A 19,319-nucleotide genomic window follows, 5' to 3' on the forward strand; every position below is an offset into this window, starting at 1 on the left:
GCATGTGGGATCTAGTTCCCTGACCAGGGATCGAACCTGGGCCCCCTGCATTGGGAGCGTGAGTCTCAACCGCTGGACCACCAGGGGAATCCCTAACCTCCTTATTTTGAATAATTTCAGATTTACAGAAAAGTTGTAGAGTACACAAAATCGCTGCATACCTTCTCCCAGATTCCTCAAGCGTTACCATCTTGCCACATCTGCTTTATCCTTGTCTATCTTTCTAATTACTTGTTCTGAGCTGTTCGAGAGTAGGGGTATAGCCCAGGGATCCCTTCACCCTTCGTATTTCCGATGACCACTGTCACAAATGACCACAAATGTAGTGGCTTATAACAACACACATTTATTCCCTCACAGTTCTGGAGGTCAGAAGTCAAAAATCAGTCTTACTGGTTAAAGTCAAGGTGTCAGCAGAGCTGGTCCCTTCTGGAGGCTCCGGGAAGAATTCGTTTTCTTGCCTTTTTCAGCTTCCAGAGGCCACCCGTATGCCTTAGCTCGTGGCTGTTTTCTCTGTCTTCAAAATGCATCACTCTAGGGACTCCCCTGGTGGTCCAGTGGTTAGAGCTCTGCGCTTTCACTGCCAGGGCTTGGGTTCGATCCCTGGTTGGGGAACTAAGATCCCGAAAGCTACGTGGCGCGGCCAAAAAAATTGAAAAAAAAAACCCAAAATGCATCACTCTAACCTCTGCTCATGTGGCCTTCCCCCTCTGCCTCCGTCTTATAAGGACCCTTATGATTATGTTTCGGACCCACCTGGATAATGCAAGATTAATCTCCCGTTTTAAGATCCTTAATTTCATCACATCGGTAAAGTCTATTTTTCCCTGCGAGGTAACATTCACAGGATTCAGGCCGTGGACATTTTGTGGAGAGGGGGCATTACTTATCTTACCGCCCACCCCCCAAATCTGTCTGTGCTTATTTCCTGAGAACATTCTCTGACACAAACACAGTACAGTATCATCATTAGGAAATTAACATTGGCACTATTAGTACTATTATCTAATCCACAGACCTTATGCCAACTTTCCCAATAATGTCCTTTATAGCAAAAAAAAATTTTTTTTAAGTTAAACAAACACACACACACACACACACACACACACACACACACACACACACACACACACTTCCCCAGTCCAGGATCACACACGTTGCATCTAGTCGTCACACTTTACTCTCCATCCATCTGGAACCAGTCCTGAGTCTTTATCATTCGTGACCTTGACACTTGGGGAGATTACAGACCAGCTGTTTTGTCAATGTGCATGTGTTTCCTCGTGATTAGATTCAGGTTACGCGTTTTTGGCATGGGTCTCCCAGAAGAGTTCCCCCCTCCACCTTCCGCCCCTCCCTTTTCCTAAGTAAACTTTGTGCAGAAGCTTGCGTAGCATAGACACCAGAAAATGAGCGCGGTGCCAAAGCACCCAGCTTAGGGGAATTTCTGCAAGTGACACCCCATATCACCAGCACCTCGAAGCCCCCTCAAGCCCCTTCCCCTCACCACAACCCCCATCACCATTATGTCGGCATCTAACAACATGGAGTTGTTTCGCCAGCTCTTGAATTTGGAACAAACAGACCCATACAGTCCGTGCACTTTTGAACCTGGCTTCCTCCTTGCAATCCTGTGAGTGTGAGATCTGTACGAGTTCAGTGAGTGGCCAGAAGGGGGCTTCTGAGGGGCTGGCTCCACTGGGGTGTTCATTTTGTAAAATCTCACTGAGCTGGATGGAGGTGATTTGTGTGCTTTTCTGTGTGTGTGCTCTACGTTCGTACAAACATCCGAATTTTATGCTAAAAGAGGGACGAAAAGGGCTGCACAGCTGTTAAGAATACAGACCCCAGGGTCAGACCGCCAGGTGTGTCTCAGCCATGCCGCTTAAGAGCTGGATGATCTTGGGTAAGTTGATGACCCGAATGTGCCTCGGTTTCCCTGTCTGTCGAATGGGGGTTTTACTGTTTCCCATCGCAAGATGCTATTGCAGGATTCGGCTCAGTGAGTTGTTCCGAAGGTGACATGAGGTCATTTGTGAGTGTTTGGAACAGGACCTGGCACGGAGTAAGTGAAAATAGATCAGTGTCCTTTTCAATCCGTAAATCGTGAAGACTATTCAAGGAGGAACGTGGATGAGGTAGCTGGGTGTTGGCGCTGGTCTGAAGCATCACCACGAAAGCAGCAGACACGAGCCCAGCCTGATGTAGGCGTGTTATATGGTCCACTCCAAGCAGAGGGCAGCTTTGCGGGTGGAGACAAGGAGGCTTTGACACGATGACCAAATCTTGATATAGTTCTGAACAAAACCAAGACCAGCCTTCCCTCGGATTCCTCAGTGACTACACTCCTGGAAAATGCACTGTGTATTAAAACCAAACACAAAACACTTTGTGTGTATACATAAAGCAGCTGGGATTAGTCTCAGAGCATTCCAAACCATGATTTCACAGACGTGAATGTCCTCTGGGACGTTTCGCGATCAGACGGAATGTGAGCAACTCTTTGTGATACAGAAGGGCATCTCCTCTGGTCCCCACCTGCCCGGTCTCTGTGGCATCCAGAAACGTTGCCAGGGTGGCCCCCATCCCTATGCTAACCAACCCCTGCACGTTCCCGAGACGTCCTCTAGGGGGCAGCATTGCCCACTCATGGCGAGATTTCTAGACGCTTTGCGTAGACGTGCAAATATTAATACAATCGATCTTCTTTTACGGTGTCCCAGTTGGAGAATTCACCTACACACGACATTTATTCGTAACCCCCAAACCAACAATCCTGGTGCTTTTGTGGTCATTGCGGTCATTCATAGAGGAGTGAAGGTTTTGAGTTGCCCAGTGTGCACCCAACTGAAGTCTCACGGGGTGACATTCTGCCTTCTTGTTCCAGCCCACACTGTAAACCACTGTCCTTTCTACAGTCTGTTGAGTGCCACGCTTTTCACTTTTGGGGTGCTTTTTGGTTGGTGATTTCACTGTCTGAAATGTCCCCCTAAATGTAGTGCTTAATGCTGTCCGGTGTCCCTAAGAGCAGGAAGGCTGTGATGTGCTTTACAGAGAAAATACGTGCGTGAGAAGAGCTTCCTTCAGACTCCAGTTATAGCGAATGCTGGCTGTGAGTTCAATGTGAATCAATGCTATATATCAGATAAGATGTCTTTTAAAAAAATTTTATTGTAGTTGATTTACAATGTTGTGTTAATTTCTGCTGTGTACCAAAGTGACTCGGTTCTATATATATATATGTGTATGTGTGTGTGTGTGTGTGTATTCTTTTTCATATTCCTTTCCATTATGGTTTATCACAGGATATTGAAGAGTGTTCCCTGTGCTCTACAGTAGGACCTTGTTGTTTATCCATCCTATACACACTAGTTTGCATCTGCTAATCCCAAACCCCCACTCCTTCCCTCCCCTACCCCCCACCCCTTGGCAACCACAAGTCTGTTCTCCGTGTCTGTGAGTCTGTTTCAATTTCATTGATATGCTCATTTGTGTCGTATTTTAGATTCCACATATAAGTGATATCATATGATATTTGTCTTTCTCTTTCTGACCTACTTCGCTTAGTATGATAATCTCTAGGTCCATCCATGCTGCTGCAAATGGCATTATTTCATTCTTTTTTATGACTGAGTAGTATTCCATTGTATATATGTACCACATCTTCTTTATCCAGTCGTCTGTCAATGGACATTTAGGTTGCTTCCATGTCTTGGCTATTGTAAATAGTGCTGCTGTGAACATAGGGGTGCTTGTATCTTTTCAAATTAGAGTTTTGTCTGGGTATATGCCCAGGAGTGGGATTGCTGCAATTCTATTTTTAGTTTTTTGAGGAACCTCCATACTGTTTTACATAGTGATGCACCAGTTTACATTCCCATCAGATAAGGTGTCTTTAAACGGAAACACACATAAACCAAGGTGATGCATTGATCAGTTGATGAAAATGTGACCAGAGGCTCCCAGGAACCAAACCTGTATTCCCCCACAGGAGCATTTGTTCACATTCGATAATTCAGTGTTTCAGGTGACCCTATAGAACATAATTACCAAGAATAAGGAAAATTGACTGACCTTGACATTTTCTGCCTTTTTTTTTTTTGCATAGATAGTGGTTGGCATATACACCATTCTGCACCTCGAATTTTTTACTCGATATTTTAGAAATCTTTCCATATTGCTAAAGATCTTCCTCATTCATCTCTCTAAGTTCTTTTAAATCTTCTATGCATTGCTCTATGAGATCTCTCATGCCACGCGGTGTGGCCAAAAAATTAAAAAATAGAATAAAATACAGAATTCATTTATCCATTCATGTATTTAAGACCTGCTTGGTGTCAGGTGGTGGTATAATTGGACATAAGGTTTTTGAGCTAGATTTCTTTTTTTATTATTTTATTTTTTTAATTGAAGTATAGTTAATGTACAGTGTTGTGTTAGTTTCAGGTGTACAGCAAAGTGATTCAGTTATACATATATATACATATATCTATTCTTTTTCTGATTCTTTTCCATTATAGATTATTACAAGATATTGAGTATAGTTCCCTGTGCTATACAGTAGGTCCTTGTTTAAGCTAGATTTCTAAGGGGCTAGTTCAGACCACGTGTCAGGACCCTGAGCCTCGCTGATCTGTGTTTCTGCTGCCCCTTAGCCATGCTGCGGATGGTCTCGGCCGTTCTCCAGTTTGGCAACATTGTCCTGAAGAGAGAACGGAACACCGATCAAGCCTCCATGCCTGACAACACAGGTACCACCACATGGCCTGCTACCCACCCACGTACAGAACATCCTCCCTCCCCAGCCAGACCCGCCTCCCACCCAGGACCACCCTGATTTCCTGCCCTTTGCTGAATCTTTACCAAAATAACACCGTCCACTCTTTTCTTGATTATAAAAAGTGTGAGCTCCGCTGAAAATTTGCACACCACCAGTGTGCCAAGGTGGAAGGGGGCGCGGACAGCAGGACCCTCCATCATCCCAGCCCCTCCCAGAAAACCACCATTAGCACTGGGCATATCTCCTCCTGGCCTCTGTGCTCTGCATATATATACCTTTTTTTTTTTTTTTTGCCTTTCAGCAGAAGTATAGTTGATATTCCTTTTTTTATCAAAATGGAAATAGCTCTGCTTCTTTATTATTATAAAATAATACAATCTGAATGGGAAAGAAAATATGGCAAGACAGGGGAGTATAAAGGCAGGGAAATTACCCATAATGACTGCTAACATTTTTGGGGGCATTTTTCTCTGGGCTTTGTTGTTCTACGTCTGTATCAATGTGGAAATAATTATCACAGAAATGGAATCGTGCTTCACACCGCCTTCCCCTCGAGATGGGAAGAGCTTTCTGTCCTGATTATGAAACCCTACGGGCCATTTTCAAAAGCTGTACAACACAGAACATATGAAGGAAGGGGCATCTCTCACGATGTCACTGATCTGAGCTATCCCTGTGACATCTGGGGGCCAGGTTCACACACCCAGCAGGCGTGCCATACATACTCACTCATTCATTTGATTTACAAAATTGGGGTCAGACCTTATAAACTGTTTTGAAACCTGCTTTTTTCCCCCCCTTAATGCAATGGGGGTAACTTTTCAAGGTTATTAACTAGAACTCTACTGGGGTTTCTTCACCTGGGTTCTGTGAGGAGAACTGTATGTCAGTATAATTAATCTCCTTTGGAATCCCGTGTATTTCATTTTCTGCATTTGCAAACATTAATCGGAGAAGCAGCCCCCAGGCTCCACCGGCTGGCAAAGTACACACCAAGGGCTTAGAACCCCGTTAAGTCACCCTGTTACTGGCAGCATAGTACTCCGTGCTGTTTTTTCAGTTTTTAAATATTCCCATATAATGCAAAATCACTGTAGAAGAATTAGAAATTGCAATTGCATCAGAGGGAGAGAGAGAGAGAGATTGATTTAAATCCTCATCACCTCTCAGAAATAACCACTGTTGACATTTTAATGTGTCTCCTCTACAGTGTTTTTCTCTTTTGCTGGAGCTGAGTATTTGTAGTAACTATCTTCCTGTGACGCAAGTGATAGAGGCTCAAAAACACTTCTTAATGATCATTTTAATTCAGAGGCGAAAGAAGAAATACACCTGCCCACACAGCCCTTCCTCCATGTTCTGCTAAAACAGCTATTCACATTTTGGCAATTTTTTTTTTTCCTACAAAAATAGGGAAGAGCAATGAATTTTTAAAGAGTTCTTTTAGGTTTGGCCACCTCACTGAACTCTTATTCCAAGAGTTTTCCCCCAGCATTTTATTGAGACATTTTCCAACATACAGAAAAGTTCAAAGAATTTTATACCGAACACCCAGATCCACCACCAAGATTCTACCCCTGACATTTTACTACACTTGCTTTATCGAATATCTTTCCATCCTCTGTTCATCCATCTCCTTTTCTGGCGCATTTCAAAATCGCAGATATTGGCATAGACCCTTCAGCCTGTGTATCATTTACTGGCATCCAATATTTGTTTACAGTTCTTTCACGGACTTGAAGAGAAACATACAAATCATGAAATGTACACATCTTAAGTGTACCGTGTAATAATTTATAATACTAATTATTTATGTATTAAATAATAATTATTTATAATGCTTATATTATTAATTAGTAATAATAATGTTATAAATAATTATTATTTATAATAATAGTATTTAGTGACTGCAGAACATTTGTTCAAATGGATGCACCCTGACTCTCTAACCAACCCCTAGCTGTTGGACATTCGGGTTGCCTCCTGGTTTTTTCTCCATTGTAAACAATGCTGTGATGAACATCCTCCTAGTCTAGCCTTTGCCCACATCCAGAATTATTTTTGCCAACTTAGGGTTCCAGGAGGAGAATTATTGGGCCGGAGAATGCACACACCTTTAGGACCCGTAACGCCTCTAGCGGGGAAAGGCTGGTGTTCCACCAGCAGTGGGGGGTGACACCCTCTTCCCCGTCCCCCAGTCTGCACCGTCCCCACCTCCCAGTGCTGACCGCATCTTGGTGCCTCTCGCCCTCAGCTGCGCAGAAGCTCTGCCGCCTCCTGGGCCTGGGGGTGACAGATTTCTCCCGCGCCCTGCTCACCCCCCGCATCAAAGTTGGCCGGGACTACGTGCAGAAAGCACAGACCAAGGAACAGGTGGGCAAGGCTGGCGGCAGGCGGGCAAGGCTGGCGGCAGGCGGGTGCACGGAGGGCCCTGGATTTTTAAGCAGCTTATGCCCGTGTTTTCTCGCTCACTCAACAAACTTTTGCTGAGTGTCTGTTCAGTTACCGACTCTGGTCTAGGCGCTAGAATAAAGGCAGTCATGGAAACAAAGACCACGCCTTCAGGGAGCTCAGGCTGTAGTAGGGAATCAGAAAATAAAAGAAGAAACAGGTGCTTTCTTCAAAGGAGGGGATTGGGGTGCTCGGGAAAGTCTTCTCGGCAGAGGCGACATTTGAGTTGAGACTTGGATGGTTCAAGACAAAGGGAATAGCATGTGTAAAGGCCCTGGGGCTGGAACAAGCTTGGCGAGTTGGGAACATTAAGGAGATCAGTGAGGCTAGACAGTGGGGGAGAGGGTGGTAGAAGCTGCAGTCAGAGAGGTTGGAAGGGGACAGATCACACGAGGTCTTAGGAGCCACAATAAGGAGGTGAGTTTTATGCAGAGTGCAGCAGGAGACCAGTGAGGATTTAAGCCAGGGAATAACTTGGTTCAGTTTGTCTTTATAAAGATTCCCTTGTCTACTGTGTGGAGAATTGGGTCCAGGGGGCCCCAGTGGAAGCCATGAGACACAAGGAGGCCGCTGCCATAGTCCAGGCAAGCGATGATAGCAGCACAGAGAAGGGTGGTGGCAGTGGGGGTGGGGAGAGGTGAACACAGACTAGATGTTTTCAGAATTCCAGTTTTGGGGCAGAGGCCTCTCCCTGACCCCAGGCTGGGCTCTCGAGGTGCTAGGACAGAGAAGGCACAGTGAGGGATATGAGATTGGGGATCACACTGGCCTGGGTTCTGCTCTCAGTCAAGGTACTGTTGATAGGATCCATTTTACAGATGAAGACACTGAGGCACAGAGAGGTTTATTCACATGCCTGAGGTCACACAGCCTCTAAGTAGCAGAGCTAGGATTCCAATCTAGGTGTTGGTCTCCAGATTCCACCCTCTTACCTGTCCTGCCGTGGAAATTGGTTCAAGGGTTGGGTGGAATATTTATGAACTAATGTGCCCCCAAGCACCTTCACACAGTGCCCGACGCACAGTAGGGCATCACTAATGATCTACTGTTGTTAATGTCACTGCTCTTGATGAACCATGATGGGGCTCCGTCCACACCCATGTCTCCTTGCCGGCAGGGTGGGGTCGGAGGGCACTGATGGGCAGGCTGGGCCCTCACTGTGTGCCCTGACCTGCAGGCTGACTTTGCGCTGGAGGCCCTGGCCAAGGCCACCTACGAGCGCCTCTTCCGCTGGCTGGTCCTGCGCCTCAACCGAGCCCTGGACCGTAGCCCCCGCCAAGGCGCCTCCTTCCTGGGGATCCTGGACATCGCCGGCTTTGAGATCTTCCAGGTCTGCGCTTTGTGCCTGGCTGGGGGCTGGGAGGGCTGCATCACGCTGGCCCTGTCCCCCCTCTCTCTGGGTCCCTGTCCCCCCCAGGTTCCCGCCCCCTCCGGGTCCCTGTACCCCTCTTTCATGTGTCTCTCCTCCCCACAGCTGAACTCCTTCGAGCAACTCTGCATCAACTACACCAACGAGAAGCTGCAGCAGCTCTTCAACCACACCATGTTCGTCCTGGAGCAGGAGGAGTACCAGCGCGAGGGCATCCCCTGGACCTTCGTCGACTTCGGCCTCGACCTGCAGCCCTGCATCGACCTCATCGAGCGGCCGGTGAGCCCGCGGCTGCTCCACCCTCCGCGTGACCTTGGTCCAGCTCCTCACCCCACCCGGCCTCAGGCCTCTCCTTCCGTTAAATGGGGAAAACGGCATAGATCTGTGTGGCTGCTGGATGATTAGAACCCAGAACATGCCTGCCACAGGGCGTGGCTCGAATCAAAGGGCTAATCGATCGCTATAACGGTTGTTCTCGTGTTTGCTTGTAGGTCCCAAGTGGCACAAGAACTAAAAATTAGCAGCAACCTAAGTGTCCAGTATTTGGGGATCTGACTTAACTCTTCTGCCCTCCTCTGTTAATGGTCAGGCCAACCCCCCTGGGCTCCTGGCTCTGCTGGATGAGGAGTGCTGGTTCCCGAAGGCCACAGACAAGTCCTTTGTGGAGAAGGTGGCCCAAGAGCAGGGTGGTCACCCCAAATTCCAGCGGCCAAGGACTCTGCGGGATCAGGCCGACTTCAGCGTCCTGCATTATGCGGGCAAGGTAGGGAGCAGGGGCCAGCCTTGGGGGCTGTGGGTGGGAGTGAGGATGAAGGGAGGGTGCAGAGGGAAAGCAGGGGCCACCTGGTGTCCACTGGGACAAGTCACAGCCAGGCCAGGGGTAGGAAAGCCCATGGAGGAGTGAGGACTCTGTCTGATGAAGTCAGCAAAGGCTTCCTCAAGGAGGGGATATTTGCAGTGTGTTTTGAGAGATGGATAGGAGTTCACCAGAGAACTGGTGAACTGGAGAATTAGGTGCATTTTATTCACTCATTTGGCCAACATATGCCTTTTGTGAGCTCAGCCCTGTGCTGAGCAAAGCTGGGGACCCACGTCAGATATGATTCTGTCCTCACAAAGTTCCTTATCTGGGAGGGAGATGAAAACAGACCATCGGGATATAAGGCCGATAAGTGCTTTAAGGGGGCCAGCTATGGATAGTGTCAAAGTCCAGGGGAGGAATCCCAGGGAAGGTCTCACAGAGGAGGGAGATGCTTGATCGGAACTCTAAATCAAGGGTCAGCAAACATTTTCTGTGAATAGTTTCAGTTCTGTGGGCCAGTCTCTGGCACAACTACTCAAATCTGCCATGAGAGCACGAAAGAATCCACAAGTTCACACATAAATGAAGGCCGTATTCCAATGAAACTTTATTTATTTTATTATTTTTAAAAATATTTATTTATTTATTTAAATTTATTTATTTATTTTTGGCTGCATTGGGTCTTTGTCGCTGAGCACGAGCTTTCTCTAGTTGCGGCAAGCGGGGTCTGCTTTTCGTTGTGGTGCGCGGGCTTCTCATTGCAATGGCTTCTCTTGTTGCAGAGCACAGGCTCTAAGCACACAGGCGTCATGGCGTGTGGGCTCAGTAGCTGTGGCTCGCAGGCTCTAGAGCGCAGGCTCAGTAGTTGTGGCACACGGGCTTAGTTGCTCCGCGGCATGTGGGATCTTCCTGGACCAGGGCTCAAATCCGTGTCCCCTGCATTGGCAGGCTAAGTCTTAACCACTGCACCACCAGGGGAGTCCTATTTATTTATTTTTGGCTGCGTTGTGTCTCAGTTGCCACACCCTGTGTGGCCTCTTTGTTGTGGCGGGCGGGCTTACTTGGCCCGCGACACGTGGGATCCTAGTTCCCCAACCAGGGATTGAGCCTGCGCCCCCTGCATTGGAAGGCGGATTCTTAACCACTGGACCACCAGGGAGGTCCCTAAAACTTTATTTATAAAAGGAAGTGGATTTGGCCTGTGGGCCATTGTTTGCCAATCCCTGGTCTAAATGATGAGTAGGGACTTCCCTGGTGGTCCAGTGGGTAAGACTCCATGCTCCCAATGCAGGGGGCCCGGGTTCGATCCCCACTCAGGGAACTAGAGCCTGCATGCCACGACCAAGACCTGGTGCAGCCAAATAAATAAATAATATTTTAAAAAATAATAATAAAATAAATGATGAGTAACCTGTAGCCAGAAAAGAACGGGTGGAGGGAACAGCATACACAAAGGCTGGGGGGTAGGAGACCCATGTGTTCTGTTCTAGAACTCAGTTGTTTTCCAAACATTTGCTAAGATTTCCTGTGTGCCCGGTCCTCTGCTGGCTGTGAGTCAGACTCAGGCCCTGGCCTCTGGGAGCCACTGTCCGGTGGGGGGGGAAACGCGTGCAGGGGATCATGGTGGTCAAGACTGTGACTCCGTGGAAGGGAGCTGGCCGTGTGAAAATCCACGGAGAGGGAATCACAGGTGGCGGGAACAGCAGGGGTCACAAGCCTGAGGTGGAAACGAGCTTGCACGTTTGAGGACCAAAGTGGCTAAATGAATAAGGAAAGAAGTGTTGGTGGATGAGGTCCTGGAGGTGGGCAGAGTCCTCTTAAGGGAAGTACAGAAAGGGAGAGGGACCATGCTTGCGGGTGGGTGCAGTTCAGGATACGGACACAAGGTGTCCACCAGCGCTCTTTCCTGAGTGGTGAGCCCCAGAGCTGGGAATCTCAGAGCTTCTGGGAGGCTCCTTGGGAAATCAGCAGTGCTGGTGAACCCCCCATCCCACCGCCCTCCTCTGCCCAATTTCATTCAGGTTGACTACAAGGCCAGTGAGTGGCTGATGAAAAACATGGACCCTCTGAATGACAGTGTCGCAGCCTTGCTTCACCAGAGCGCAGACCGGCTAACGGCAGAGATCTGGAAAGACGGTGAGGACCCGCTTCCCCAGGCCCTGTCCCTGGAGCTCTGTGCGTCCCTTCTCCCAGCTCACAGTGTGAACACTTTTGTTCCAGAGTCTGAGTTCTGAACCTGAGTTGTCTGCTCAGAGGCAGAACTGGTGCCAGTAAGCCAGACAGCCTTACAGTAGTGATTCCAGTTAGTGATTGATTGATTGATATCTCAAACCAGCATCACACTCAATGATAAAACACCCCCCCTTAATCAGAAACAAGACAAGGATGCCCACTGTCAACACTGCTGTGAAACACTGTTTTGGCGATAATAGTTTATGCAATCAGACCAGAAAAAGAAATAAGTATATGAATATTCAAAAGGAAGCAACTAAGTTATTAATTGTAGATGGCATATGATCCCTAAAAAAAAAAAAAAAATCAGGAGATTCAACTGAAAAAGAATTAATAACAACAAGAGAACTCAGAAGGGCAGTATTTACAGGTTAGTCAACTTTTGGGCTTTGCTTTCATTGATCTCTCCCTAAGTTCCCTTCAGGGATTCAGGGAAGAAAAAAAGCAAAAACTGAGGTATAGTTTTGGAGTTTTCCTGCTCCAACAAGGCCCATGTGAGTTTGGCCATCAGTCTTTTCAGACTGACACTTTCAGACCAGCAAGCCCTGTCCATTCTTGCCCTCCATCCTTAGAGGAGGTTTGAGAGATGATTTTATAAAACTGACAGAACCAGCATCTTGGTTTCCTGATTCTGGGTTTCCAGAATCTGTCAGTTTGCCTTAATCTTTTATTGAAGTGAAAAGCATAGTAGTAGAAGCGCCAGCCCATGCAATTAGACAAGAGAACAAAATAAGCAAGATGAGTCATTCCCAAAACAAACTCACAGAGCGAAAGGGCATAGCACACCTTGATATGGTGAGCTGATTTTAGACAGAGAAATTTGATGTTAGTATCTCATATAGTTTATACAAGAGGGATTGAAAAGCATTGTTTGATGTTCAGTAACAGAACCAGATTCTGCTGAGAATCATCTCCTTCAGACTGAAAATCTTCCCCATCAACTTCTTTAAAATTTGTGCCATCTTCATGGGCACATGATGTTCCCCCTAATCCTTCACGTGCTCCACCCTGTATATGCTTGGCTCTCAAAGTGTTCCAAGAGAGAAAGTAGAAGTGGCAAAGCCTCTTGAGTCCTAGACTGGAACCCCACAGAGTATTATTTCCTCCACAATTCTCCTGAACAAAGCAAGTCACAAGGCCAGCCCAGATTCAAGGAGCTGCAAGTCACAGAGAGGGGTGGGGGATTGGGGCCATTTCTGCATCAGTCTCTACTACAGCTGCCCTGAGCCCAGAGTTGGCTTTGCTTTCGGGCATCCTGACAGCCCAGAGTTGGGTACCCAGCATCCTGGCAGCCCAGGGGAAGAGGCGAATGAGACAAGCTCTCTTCAGAGAGGCAAACACAACAAGCTGGGTGGGAGCCTTGAGTTAGTCCTTGAGCTTCCTGGCGGCCAGGGCAAAAGGGGATACCTAATAAAACAGATACAGACTCACCCTCTAGGGAGAGAGGTTTTTTCCCCCCGGGTGTTAAATTCTCAGAGGACATTCGCCCTTTCAACCAACACTGATGCCCTCACTAGTCAACATAAAGCTGAACAGGACAGTCTCCCTGGCTTTAAAAAGTTCATGGCCAGGATCAGGTTTCTCCTCCTGCTTTGCTCTGTGCTGTTGACTAATAACCCTTTCTTCTTTTTTCTTCTTGCCTCTTCTCATGCTGCTCCCTTTGCATCTCCCACCCCATCTCCCTGCCCCTCCCCCCATCTGTCCTCACCCCCACCCAGAACACGGGGGCTTGCAGCAGTTCTCTTTCCTTGGCTCCTTCCCACCGTCGCCCCCAGGATCTTCAGGGAGGCACGGCTCTGCCATTTCTCCGTCAGGGGGTGGGTGTTGCTGTGCATCAACGGGTGAGATTTGCCAGACCAGGAGGGTGGGCCCTTTGGACCGGTAACCTGGTTTTGAACGTCCGTCCCCTTTCCTTGCCATACAGAGATCTTTCCCTCTTCTTTCCCGTCCGCACCCCTTGGTGGCTCCCTTAGCAGTTTCCAGACTCTTTGTAACAGCACAAGGCCTTCTTCTAACTAAACCGCATGTCAAAGTACAAACAATTGTGATAGTATCAGCTGGCATTAACTGAGCCCATACTATGTGCCGTGCACTGTGCAAAGCCCTTTTACCGTTATTAACACATGGAATCCTCCGAACAACCTAATCAGGCAGCTGTTAGTACTCTTACCCCTGTTATACAGATGAGGACATGGAAGCACAGAGAGGTTAAGTCACCTGCCTGTGGTCACACAGCCAGTAAGGGACAGAGCTGGGATTTGAACCCAGAGCCTCTGCTCTTACCTGTGCTATAAGAACTTAATAAATGATAATTATCCTTTTGATAATAACTAGGAGCATGGCGGTAGGAGAGAGACTTGAACCTGGGGAGGAGAAATGCCATATCTGAGCCCCCACTGTGTGCCAGGCACTGCCCTCAGAGCGAGTTATCTAGTTGACCCTGATAACCCTCATGATTGGGGATTGCAGGCCATCAGATTCTGCCCCAGCTGCAGGTCCTTGAGAAACTGGGAATGATTCAGTACATAGAATTTGAGACAAAGGAGTGCGTATTTCTCACTAGTTGAAGTGACAGCATCAGATGACAATAGGGAAAAAAAATTATCATGAAATCAGGCCTTTCTGGGGAAATGGTGACTATGGAGGCAGTTTGCCTTATTTTATTGTATGTTTTTTCATTTCTTTTTGTCTTTTTAATTTTTTGCCTTATTTTAAATATTGCCTTATTTCAAATATCATAATAAAACCAGACTTCATTACATTTTTTTTTCTTTTTTTTTTTTCATTACATTTTTAATGTGACATTGTTTCAAGTTCCTGAAAATGCAGCTGTGGTTATCGCCCTTTTCCCTCTCTGTGCCTCAGTTTCCTCATCTATAAAATGGGAACGATTTTTATAGGCTTATAAATAAGCCGATGTATGTCAAGTGCTTTGAGTAGTGCCTGGCAGAGAATAAGTGCTAAGGAAGCATTTGCTATCTTCATCATCATCATTTGCTGATAAGGAAAATGGAAAAGAAGGGTCAGAGACCAGGGTTCGAGAAGATTCATACTGCCCGGGTTCAGATCCTGGGTCTTCAGATCCTAAGCTGTGTAGCCTTGGGCTCAGTCTTCCATCTTTCTGAGCCTCAGTTTGCTGGTCAGTCCAATGGGCTGATAATACCTACCTTACTAGGCTGTGAAAGGTGTTTCATATGTAAAATGCCAGGTCCTATAAATAATAAGATCCTTGACCTTTGGCCAACCCAGCCCCCTAAAACTGACCTTTGACTTTATTCTCTCTCTACATCTGTTTCCTCCTCCCACAGTGGAGGGCATCGTGGGGCTGGAGCAGGTGAACAGCCTTGGGGATGGCCCGCCTGGTGGCCGCCCACGCCGGGGCATGTTCCGGACAGTGGGACAGCTCTACAAGGAGTCCCTGAGCCGCCTCATGGCCACACTCAGCAACACCAACCCCAGCTTCGTCCGCTGTATCATCCCCAACCACGAGAAGAGGGTGAGTGACCCAGCCCGGGGAGGGAAGGCAGCTCTGGCAGTGGGTAAGGTCCCAGTTGCTGGATGTGGCTGGAACCATGTCTGGCCCCAGGCTCACTTCTTACTGGCTGTGTGACCTCGAGCAAGTTGTTTTCCCTCCAGGCTCAATGCCCTGTTAGGAAAATTCATTCATTCATGGGACTTAAGTTTTACTGAGCACCTACTAAGTGCCAGGTAGTGGGAATACAGTGAAGTCAGGGAGGGCTCCCTGGAGAAGGTGAGGTCTGAGCTCGGAAGGATAAGTGGTATTCTAAGCAGAGAACAGCTTGTGCAAAAGCCCAGTGGTTGGTTGGAGCATGAAAGGTACAAGGGCTGGAAAAAAGACCCCTGGAGCCGGGAGTGTCATGTAAGTGTGGGGAGACCATGCCTGGCCTCCCAGGCCACCAATAAGTTTTCTTGTTGGGAAAATCAGAGAATAGGCCCTGTAGAGAAGGGTCAGCATAGTAGAAGGTGAAACTAGGTGCCTGGGGCTTATACTGTCCTCAGAAAGTAGGAGCTGTGGTTATTGAGTAGGTGGATCTGTGTGTCCCCTTTCTCATAGCTGTAAATACCATATTTTATCAAATCTAAGACACATTTATTGTGACATCTTAGCATCTCTGAAGTTGGGATGTGGCTCACAATCAAAGGCCTGTCAGAGTTTAATTGACAAGAGTTTTTCTTTCTTGGTGGTATATAAGATAACAGTGTGTTTTACAATCGATAGTGGCTTTTATTTGATGAAATATGGCATACATGGACTCAGCCACTTCTCCAAGGAGCCTTTGTCCTTTTAAGTGGAGAATGGTGCTTACAGTCTAAGATCTGGGTGCTAGGTGTGCTCAGTGGTATCAAGGTGTCACTCCCAGGACCGCTCAATAAATAGAGCTATGTACATACACACTAATGTATATGCATGCATACACATATGTGTATACATGTACACACATATATGTGTACACACACTTACATCTATGTTTATTTCTGTAACTATCTGTATATATTGAAAACCATGAGTTCCCACCAGTATGTCAAGTTCCAGTCCAACATCTCTTTTTAGCAACAGTCAGATCCTGTAATATAGCACACATTTACTAGTTTTCTCAGTCCCCTTTTATGTAATCAGTCTCCTGACCTTGCTAGGCACCTCCCCACTCAAGCCTGCCAAATGTCTTGTTGAAGGGTGGAATGGAGGAAGGAAGGAGGAAAGGAAGGATAGAAGGAAAGAAGGAAGGAAGGGAGGGAGGGAGGGAGGGAAAAAACCAAAATGTTACTGTGAGACCATCCTATATATTATTTCCAATTTCCAGCTATTTTCAGCCATTTCCTTGGGGCTCTTTTGAGAGAGCCACTAAGATGGCTTAAGCAAAAGTGAGAATGTATCAGGAATTCCCTGGCGGTCCAGTGGTTAGGATTCCACGCTTTCATTGCCGAGGGCCCGGGTTCCATCCCTGGTTGAGGAACTAAGATACCACAAGCCACAGGGCACGGTCAAAAAAAAAAAAAAAACGTGAGAATGTATAGATTCACATAACTGAAGATTCCACGATAGGTTCAGGCACAGTTGGATCCAGGTGCTCAAACGGTGACGTCAGGAATCTTTTTCCTTTGCTTGGCCCTGCTTTTCTATGTGTTGCCTCCTCTCTGATGAAGCTCTGTCTCCATTCTCAGGGTGGCACGGCAGCCACCAGTGGCTCCAGGCTTTCATTCTTTCAGTTCAGCAACCCTGAAGGAAAGAGAGAGCTTCTGGCAGCATGGATGTAGCAGAAGTCCCAGGGCTGGCTTTCACTGGCCTAGGATGGCTCTTGTGCCCACCCTTGAACCAGCCTGATTGGCCTGGCCTGAGTCACATGACCATGTCCGGAGCCAGGATGAGGTCAGTCCTAGCCACTCACGGACTGAGAGCATAGGGGGGAGGAAGAGCGCCCTCCCTCCCACAGAATGGAAGCGTTATTACCAAGGAATAGGGAACATATATAATAATAAATAAACAGAAACTCCCTTTTTGCTGGGACATAAACATTCTGAGGGCAGGGGCTTTTATCTCCTTTTTTACTGCTGAGTCCCCAATGCCTAGAACACATTGTGTGGCATACAGTGAATATTCAATAAACATTTGATGGATGAATAAATACATATATGCTTAGATAGCCCTTGAAAAAGATACAGAATGGTGGTTCTCATTTTTTAACCCTCCTCCCCACCAGATATTTATATTCTGCCCTAGCCCAGGGCCAGGGCTTTTTTTTTTTTTTTTCTTTGGTTTTGGTTTTGTTTGTTGTTTGTTTTTTCTTTTTTAACCATGTGAGGGGACTCCAGTGTGTAGTCTGGGTTAAGAACAACTGATCTAGAAGGCTCCATAAAAAACTGGGTATTGTGTTGACCACTCCGGGACCCTGTGCAAGGCAAGAGTTGTTTTTCAGAATGTATAATTTGAATTTTTTTGTAGTGTTTAGATTTTTACCATTTGTGTATTACTTTGGGGGGGGAAAAAAGCAGGTAAAAGAAAGAAAAGGCAATGAAAGTTAACTACCAAAAATAATGATGTACATGCTTTGTTCACACGTCAGTCACCTTCCCAGACTATCCTATGCAAATTCAGCACTCCTCGTCCTCCCTCCCCTCTGCTCTTTGCCCCTTAGCACTTAGTACTCATTTACTTCTGACGTTTGTTAGTGATGTCCTGACCTCATCTATTGTCGACCTCTCCCAGTGGATAGTGAGCTCCCTGGGGCAGGCATTTCTGCCTGGCACGTAGTAGGTGCTCAGTAAATTATAGGTTGAACCAGATGAAATTGCCGACCATTTTTGACCTGCCCAAACTGCCATCCACCTGAGTTCCCCTGACGGCTGCCATCCAATGAGTGGCGCCTCCGTGTGGCAGCCACTGACCTCGCATGTCTGTGACTGCTCTTTGCAGGCTGGGAAGCTGGAGCCGCGGCTGGTGCTGGACCAGCTGCGCTGTAACGGCGTCCTGGAGGGCATCCGCATCTGTCGCCAGGGCTTTCCCAACCGCATCCTCTTCCAGGAATTCCGGCAGAGGTGAGCGGCATGGGGCGGGGTAGGGCTCGGGTTTGGAAGCCACCACGCCTGCATCCAAAGTACCCCGACTGATACTTCTGGGAGGGGTCAGGGGTGGGGCCTCCGGGCAAGTAAGTTCCTTTGGTTACTGAGTCTCAGCTTTCTCCTCTGTGATGTGGGAGAGCAATGCCCCATTCAGTGGGCTCCCCGAGAGAAAGGGCATAGAGTACTGTGTTGCAATCTGGATATCGCAATCGGCGTTTCTTATAAAAATGCAGTCGAGGACTTCCCTGGTGGTGCAGTGGTTAAGAATCCACCTGCCAAAGTAGGGGACACAGGTTCCAGCCCTGGTCTGGGAAATTTCCACATGCCACAGAGCAACTAAGCCCGTGCACCACAACTACTGAGCCTGCACTCTAGACCCTGTGAGCCACAACTACTGAAGCCCGTGCACCTAGAGCTCATGCTCCACAACAAAAGCCACCTCAATGAGAAGCCTGCGCACTGCAACAAAGAGTAGAAGCCCGCGCGCAGCAACAAAGACCCAATGCAGCCAAAAATAAATAAATAAATAAGTTTATTTTTTTAAAAACGCAGTCGAATAGGAGAGAAGAAAAAAATATCAACATATAAGAAGCCAGTAATATGGTGAATATTATAACAAAAATTATGCTTCATGCAAGCTGTATATAGCAGCACCATGCAATAGAAAGAGAATGTGAGCCCCATATACAATTAAAAATTTTCTAGTAGCCATATTTTTAAAAGTAAAAAGAAACAGGTGAAATTAATGATAACAAGAGTTTATTTAACCCAGTACACCCAAGATATTAGATCATTTTAACATGTAATCAGTATAAAAATTAGTAGTGAGACATTGTGCATTCTTTTATTCCTACCGAGTCTTCGAAATTCGGTGTATGTCTTACACCTGTAGCACGTCTCAATTCCGACACTGAATTTCCAGTGGTCAAAGTGAAATGTAGTCCTATCAAAACAATGAAATTGTGGGAATTCCCTGGCGGTCCAGTGGTTAGGACTCCCTGCTTTTACTGCCGAGGGCACGTGTTCAGTCCCTGGTTGGGGAACTAACATCCCCACGATGAGTGGCCAAAAAAAAAGAAAAGAAAGAAATTGTGTTGAGCAGAAAA

The 19,319-nt window shown here is 47.0% G+C and overlaps 1 protein-coding gene across 5 annotated transcripts in view; it reads left to right on the top strand.

Annotated features, from left to right (window-relative positions):
• MYH14 (myosin heavy chain 14) overlaps positions 1-19,319 on the top strand; it is a 90,379-nt gene that overhangs the window by 24,639 nt on the left and 46,421 nt on the right. For 4 of the 5 annotated variants that reach the window (XM_082367586.1, XM_082367589.1, XM_082367587.1 and 1 more), the window contains 8 exons: positions 4,656-4,751; positions 7,035-7,153; positions 8,409-8,561; positions 8,706-8,879; positions 9,190-9,363; positions 11,424-11,538; positions 14,943-15,130; positions 18,068-18,189. In XM_082367586.1, the coding sequence (XP_082223712.1) occupies positions 4,656-4,751; positions 7,035-7,153; positions 8,409-8,561; positions 8,706-8,879; positions 9,190-9,363; positions 11,424-11,538; positions 14,943-15,130; positions 18,068-18,189 (1,141 nt within the window). Of the gene's footprint in view, positions 1-4,655; positions 4,752-7,034; positions 7,154-8,408; positions 8,562-8,705; positions 8,880-9,189; positions 9,364-11,423; positions 11,539-13,352; positions 13,452-14,942; positions 15,131-18,067; positions 18,190-19,319 lie in introns of all 5 variants that reach the window. The other variant, XM_082367590.1, reaches the window with a different exon arrangement.

The sequence above is a fragment of the Balaenoptera borealis genome (genome assembly GCF_965194805.1).
Source record: "Balaenoptera borealis genome assembly, chromosome: 19".
Lineage (NCBI taxonomy): Eukaryota > Metazoa > Chordata > Mammalia > Artiodactyla > Balaenopteridae > Balaenoptera > Balaenoptera borealis.